Source organism: Bombus huntii, chromosome 10, assembly GCF_024542735.1.
Source record: "Bombus huntii isolate Logan2020A chromosome 10, iyBomHunt1.1, whole genome shotgun sequence".
Lineage (NCBI taxonomy): Eukaryota > Metazoa > Arthropoda > Insecta > Hymenoptera > Apidae > Bombus > Bombus huntii.
Genome location: NC_066247.1, coordinates 13036495 through 13043794, shown reverse-complemented (window position 1 = coordinate 13043794; position 7300 = coordinate 13036495). Strand labels below are relative to the sequence as shown.

Sequence of the window (7300 nt, the reverse complement as noted above, 5' to 3'; positions counted from 1 at the left end):
GTGGAATAAAAGCATCGGGGCACGTTTGATGCCGCAATCGAGCGTCGGCTCTTTCGAACTCGGTTTCCGCATCTTCGCGTTACGCAAGTGGGTGAACCAGTTTCTGGACAAACCACCTTTGTGTAATTATGTCTGAACAGCTGTCCCTGTAAGAACAATAACGTCTCCTATTGCGGTTCTCGTGAAAGCTGTCGGTCCTGCACGTATCAAGCAAAGATCCAGGAAGAGACCGGTATCTTTGTTAAATTTCACAAATCATTGGATTACCTGTTAGAGGCCGACGTTCTTGATTAAAATTATACACGATTTATGTTGCAATATTCAATCTAAGAGTTGAAATTATAGATGAGAGAAATGAAAAGATTGTCAAGGCAGATTAAGAGAATATACAAGTGTGTACAATAGCGATTTTGAGATCTACTCGGAGACTGAAACAAAGGGATTCGTTAAACAAAGACGTGCCCCATGGAATTACAATTTTTATGGGTTTCGTAATAACGCGATTATCCGCGATACAGCGAATGGATATGCGATCCTTTAATTACGTAACCCGAGAAACCAATTTCGGTTCTTCGCCGTCAAACGGTTTTTATTCGATGGTCGAGGCTCGTTTCTACTCCTGTGAGAGCCACGAAAGTCGGGAATAATGGGTTGCGGACAGCAGGCTCCCTTTGTGGACTGGTGAACAATAAAAAAAAGTATCTTCTTTGTGATTTGAAATCTTAAATTTCAAACGCGGCATTGCCATTATCACGTTATTACTATCATCGTTATTAGACTGCTATTAATTAATTAATTAATTTCTATTTATTAATGCATATCAATAATCGTTTATACGTGTTCAAATTATCTATTAAAGATTTTTGTATGTTTAAATCACCCATAAAGGTGTAAAGTCTGCAGCTTAATTATCGCTATAGACCTGGAAATACTTAGCGCTAAAAATTTATTTCAATCTTTGTTCATTTCGATTTCCGTGTTTACACGTTCCAGTTTCTCCTACGAGAATATATTATGGTAAAAATAATTCGCTCTAACGGTACGGTTGACGTTTAATGGTACAAAATGCATATACCAATAATACTACGGAATATTGATTTTCTCCTCATGAAAATTGCAAAGATACCGAGCGAACGATATAATTCGTACGATCGTTACGGGCCGAGCTCGTTCCCATTTGCGATCGAAATATCTTCCAATTACGATACACGATTGTGGAATTGTCTGAGACGTGGCTTACGAACCGTGTCGCGAAGGCAATTACGAAACGAGCTTATTTTTTCGTTAATTCTGTTTCTCACGATATTCCACGATCTACAGAGCTGTGAACGATTTATATACGTAGGTACATATATTTACAACTAGGTATAGTCGAGTTAATATTAGAATTACCGATAACTGGGGCGTAAAATATGCATCGAAAAAACCAAAATGAAAAGTATGGTAGAATTTTGATTATCTATACCAAAATGATCTTTGAGTAAAGTCCAAGCGTTCGTTTCTAAATTTTCTACTAAACGATAATTTCATTGATCGACGTTTTGTCAAAGTTTCCAGCGAATATGAAAAAAGATATCCAATACAGAGGAAAAAGCAAGTTCGTACTTTCTAAGAGATTGTAAGAAATTGCCAAGAATGTATCGTTGCGAGTTTATAAAATTTCAAACGATATTTTACGAATTGATCGTGGCCACTATCGTGGTGGGTCTACGACTAAGCTGAAGTTCTAGAGAAGAAAAGCACGACTCGTGTCTGTCTGGAAAGCGCGCTGGCACCGTTTAACGATGGAGGACGTAAATCTCTTTGTCTTTATTAAACGTCGGGACCGAGACGTTTCAAGGTACGCGACACGAGAGTGGCCCTCGACATGCTGAAACGATTTATGCGCTCACACGAGTGCTGCTCGCACGCGAGCTTAATTGCACGCGCGTACCATTGCCACGTTGCGGATCGCTGTTAAATTAGTAGTGAATACTTACAACAATAACAATAATTACTGGGTACACGCGACGTTTCCAATTCGACGCGTCTTATTTTATGTAAAAAACGCTCGTTCACGATCGAGCATATACTTTATACTACCATACGAAAACAATTATCTAGAAACATTTTGGTCATTTGTTTGGTTTTCGATTGCTTGACAGATCGAGAAGCATTGATCGTCTCTGCTAAAAAATATCCTAAAGAATGCTTGAACATCTGGCTCGCTGTTCCACTAAATTTCTTCTTTATTAACGAAGTATCGAAATTGTTAAGAGAATCGCTGGTAAAATTGTCGTCACACGCGTTCTTGTGGCTTCGTTGTAGAATCCGCTTCCGTAGACCTGCAGACCAGCAGTCTCGATGCTGCGCTTGCAGTAATCTCCGTCTGCAATTGTAGTAATCCATGGTTAGGCTATCGTGAAATGTACAGTGGTATTACTATTTCAATACGATTTACGATACGGTTACTGTTATTACGGTCGATGAATGACTTTACGGTGATAGCTATCTGTTTCGTGGGAGGAATTACTGGTCGATGTGATTTGGTGTAAATAGCAGGGATCGGGAAATAAGGTAATAAAAGGATCGGAAGAGATAGGTAGAAGCAATGGAAGTTGCTTGAATTGAGAACTCGTAACGAAAACGACCTTCGTTCGATTTTTTAATTTTCGATATAGGCAATGTACTTTATCGCGATACTATAAAAATCTTCTACAATTTGATCGATAATTTGAATTGTCGAATGAAAATTGTCTTTCGAGCAATAATATAACTTTGCACTAACCCCAATGTATTAATTTAATTCCGAGATCATCTGATTCGATCAAAATTATCCGCACGACCAATTGTTTCTTTGTTCTGGGCAACAAGAAATAATCGCAACAGTTGATCATATCACGAACCTTTCAAAATCTAACGACTGTGTATATATATGTAGATGATAGAAAAAAATATATCATTTGGTTCTTTACGAATCGTGAAGCTCGTAAAGCGTAAGGAGAATGTGTCTCAAAAAGATCGACAGATCGTTTACGACTGCAGGGCACTGTAAACGTACCGTTCTAAAATTCCATAATCAAGATCAATAGTAGCAAAAAGGCCATCTTGTCGATCGAGCAACTAGAACAGGAATCGTTTTCCCTTTCGACCGGTGACGTGTCTCGGTCGCCATAAAACACCTTTTTCAAGCTGCAAGTCATCGGTACTTGAAATTACGCGATCATCACGCCACGATCTCTCTTTGCGCGTATCGACGCGTAACTTGTATACCAGCTTAACCACTTAGCCAATTAGCTAGCCTAGCTTTATATCGCGATAACTCGTTTGTTTTTGCAAAAATCCGAAATTTAATATTCCATTACTTGCGTCTAAATAGTCAATTACCGCGACTACGATCATCGAGAAAAAGAAGGGGGGCGGCGAAAAAGCACGACGCGAAATGCTTTCTCCATCGAGACGTCGTAAAAGCAGCGTACGGTATCGAAAGGGTGATTAAAGGCGCCCGTTTTTAAAGGAAATCGTGAGGCAGAGAGTAAAAGAAGGAAAGAGGAACGGTAACGGCGGTATGGCGATCGACAGAGAAATTATACAACCGGCGTTCTTTCTCCTCGTAACGCACGAGTCACGTACATCTGCGCTTTCCATCGCGATCGCTTCTCAGAAGCGGCTCATTTTTCCTTCTGTGTGTCGCCGAACCTGCCACAATCTTCCTTCTTTTTATTCGGCTTGCATTATTTAGCACGGAACAATTGATCAAACGTCATAATCTTTTTCTATCGTACGATGTATGGAATTGATCAACGTGATTCCTGAATGGCTTGTGTATCGATTTGTTAATTGCGACGTCAGTTGGTGGCTGAGGCAGTTGGACTAATTTTTGGGTTGCAAGATATAAATCTCCTGAATATGTCGAAAGAGTGAACGGGCTGCGAAATACGTATTCGACTGATTGATAGTTCGTCGAATTTTCAAATTACTTACGTTCTTTCCTTTTCGTCTTCGTTAATGTTGTTGTAATAGTGGTGGCCATTTACGATTATGTCGTAATCGTTGTAACGATCTTATTACTTTGGTAAGACGATATGAAAGTTACAATATTTACATTTTTCGATCATACGTTTTCTCAATTTTTACGCGCCATTTCACAGCTTCGATCTTAATGGCCTAAGAAACCGTGTTACACGCGTGTTCGCGAGGCAAATCGACGGGTTACGATGTGCAACGTGCAATGGAAACGAGAGTAGAATCGTCGAACGTCTCTCGCGATTCAACTCTTTCTCCTCCAATGGCATAAGCTATTTTCTTACGGTCCATGCTCGCGTTCTTTCCTCGTTCTACTCCGATTTCGCAATCCACCAGTCCCACGGAGAGAGAGAACTTGGCGATCCGTGGTCTGATCGGACCCTGCTCTACGTTTAACGTGAAAACAATTGTGACGTTTCCTGTATGCAAATTTCACGGACGACGTCTTTACGACGGCCCATCAAAGATCTAATACAGTTCCGTATGAAAGTAAAACATTTTTGTATAGTACATCGATCGATATTATGGACGTTGAAGCAATTAAAATAAGGAAACGACAGAGGAATAAATAGCGTTTCAGATGCTTTCACGGTTTAATGGTCGCTATGATCAGCCAGAAGAACGACCGTCGGTCAGCGTGTTACGATCCTCGTTAGATAATCATCCAGATAATTAATTACCATCCATTATCGAAAGTATCTCAGCTAGCTTTTCCTTTCCTTTTTCTGTTATTTCTCTATGCTCGAGCATAGGAGCGATTACACGTGCGCTACGTAACGTAACTTGTGAATTTGGCAAGAGCTCCAGCTCGGGAAGATGTAACGTGGCAATCCTAATAATTTCGCCGCGCGCTGTATCGTAATTCAGTCGAATGTCGTCACACGATGAATATTTGTAGCGCTCCCCGACGGTAACTGGCACGTGGGAACTGCAACCTTCAATCTGTTACGGTAGGAAATTGCATAATTTGTAACAAGTTACGATGAAAGGCGCGCTAGCGTACGCTGTGTCGATCGTGTCTCGTCGCGTGAATCGGATCCTTGTTTCTGACCTGTTCACGTTGGGCCAGGATGCAAGAATAAAATTCACGTACGGAGCAAATACAGTGAAACTCTGATTACCTGAACTATAATTGCTTACGAATTTAATCGATAATATCTAGATTCGAGATGTAATAAAATCAAAGCGCGTAATTCGATATTGCTTCTGCTTAATTATTTTTATCGCTTGGTTCGCTAATTAACGTCTAAATTGATTTAGCCTCGTTTCGTTTACCAAATATCGGCTCTGTCTAATCTATTTCTACTTCTGATTTTATTACGTAACGCGTAACTATTTCCTGCATTGAAATCCAATCGTTCGATCATCCAATGGGTTCTGCAATTAGTTTATACGATTCGACGCTGCGAAGTATGACGGTTATGATGCGCGAATGGTGGATCGAAATAAATTGGTGAAAGGGTTGGTTGGTGTAGTAGCCGAGGAAAAATGAAGGCATCTCACGGAATTCGAATCGTGGTAAGTGGATTGGCCGTGTCACGTGAATGGCCGTAAGTCAAAATTGGGATTTCAAAGATAAGTGTTAGGTATCAGGTTGGTTCGTGTAAAGCCAAGTTGTTCGATTTGTCTCTTAAAATAATCGATTAACGATAGAACAAATGTATCGCTTACGAACAATCTATACCGTGGATATAGCGCAGAGCAACGACAGGTGAATTTCTTACCGTAAGACCAGCCGACGATGTCCCCGGTTCTCAGGTTTTCCGTTCTCAGCCAGTCTTCGAGAGGCCTGAAGTACTCTCTGAGCGCAGACGCGTCCAATTTGTCGTCCCCTATAGCTTCTCGAAGCGTCTCTTGCCACGGTACCGACGAGCCTCTCTCCATAATTTTCCTGCAACAACAGAACGAGACAAAGGTTGCAGTTTTCCGTGGAGCGGAACGCGGGAAAATCGTGGACGAAGGATCGCAACGCAACGCGCAGGCAGAAAGCATCGGCCATTGAAATTACCGCGAGCGAAGCTCGTAATTCGTGCGTTGTTAGGCTTTAACGAGATCACCGGCGGCGCTTTCTCGACGAAACGATTGCGACAACGCGCGGAACGGCGCAACAATGAAAAACCCTTCGGCGAGGAAAATTCACGGGGAGAATTGGAACGAGAGAAAAATAAAGACGCGTAACGAGCCTTTTCTTCCAACGTTCCGCGCCACTAATTAGCTTATCTTTGGCAACTTGGCGTGCTTGAAACACGTTCGAGCGTGTTCGAACGACGCTCGTAATTTACGGCGGGTGTGTCACAACATTCAGCCACATGCATGAGTTACGAGGTGAAATTAATTCTGCTCCGTAAGAGCTTGCAGGGCAGTGGAGAGAAACCTTCGCGAGTCGACAAAATCGAATGTCAGTAGCTACGTAAGATGCGTTTTATGGCGTTCAGAAATTCTTTCCCTTTACGTGCTTGCTTGACGCGTAATCCATCATAGACGCTTATAACCAGTTGTCCTTTCCAGCGCTAATTTGCACGTTGATTGAGCTCGTGATTTTAACGAAATCGATCGTGACGTGACCGTAATAGTTTCGAGAAATAGTGCCGTTCCCTTCGACGATAATGCATGGTTGATCTCAGCTAAGTAGCTACTCTTACCTCAACACGGTGGTTTCTGGTCATTGGTATAATCATCGTCTTCGTCATCGTAGGAGCTTTATGTCATTTTCAACGTATTAAACGTTTGAACACTTCGCGTGTTAAGTATTCTGTCAGAGACTTGAATTCCAGATTCGTAACAGTTCCATTCCAATCAGGTTCCATAATTATTCTGCTTCAAGACTAAGGAACCTTTATTTATACAAATTTTCCTTGGTTATATTTTTAAGCACTACAGCGATTTTCAAACAACGACGATCTTCTTTCGCTGCTCGTATCATTTCTGGTAAATAGTTTTCTTCCTAGGGAATTTTCTCTTCAATCTAGATACAATTTCAATTTTGACCGCTTTCATTGAAATTTGTGAACGATATATAATCGCGGAAGAAACTATCCTTCGCATTGAATCGATCGCGAGTGAACGTCGCTGAGAGGTCGTCGACACGATATCCGATCGAGAACGATCATTATGAATCGAAAAAGACAATCCTACGAGACACGGTGTGTCAGTGAGACGGTCATTTAAATACAATGACCTGGAAGTAGCGTAACGAAGAAATTCGTTACGAGGTATCGATCGATGAAATCATTCGTTCCTTTCTCGCGACGTTGGTCATAAACCAGCGAAAAGTTGCAGCTTAAATATTTCGTTG

General features: G+C 41.3%; 1 protein-coding gene across 3 annotated transcripts in view; it reads right to left on the bottom strand.

The window, feature by feature from the left end:
* Positions 1-784: 784 nt before the first annotated feature.
* Positions 785-7300, bottom strand: part of LOC126870393 (angiotensin-converting enzyme) — a 55125-nt gene continuing 48609 nt past the window's right edge. For all 3 annotated transcript variants that reach the window (XM_050628063.1, XM_050628061.1, XM_050628062.1), the window contains exons 12-13: positions 5730-5896; positions 785-2368 (exon numbers count right to left, since the gene is read on the bottom strand). In XM_050628063.1, the coding sequence (XP_050484020.1) occupies positions 2232-2368; positions 5730-5896 (304 nt within the window). In that variant the 3' untranslated portion in view covers positions 785-2231. The remainder of the gene's footprint in view (positions 2369-5729; positions 5897-7300) is intronic.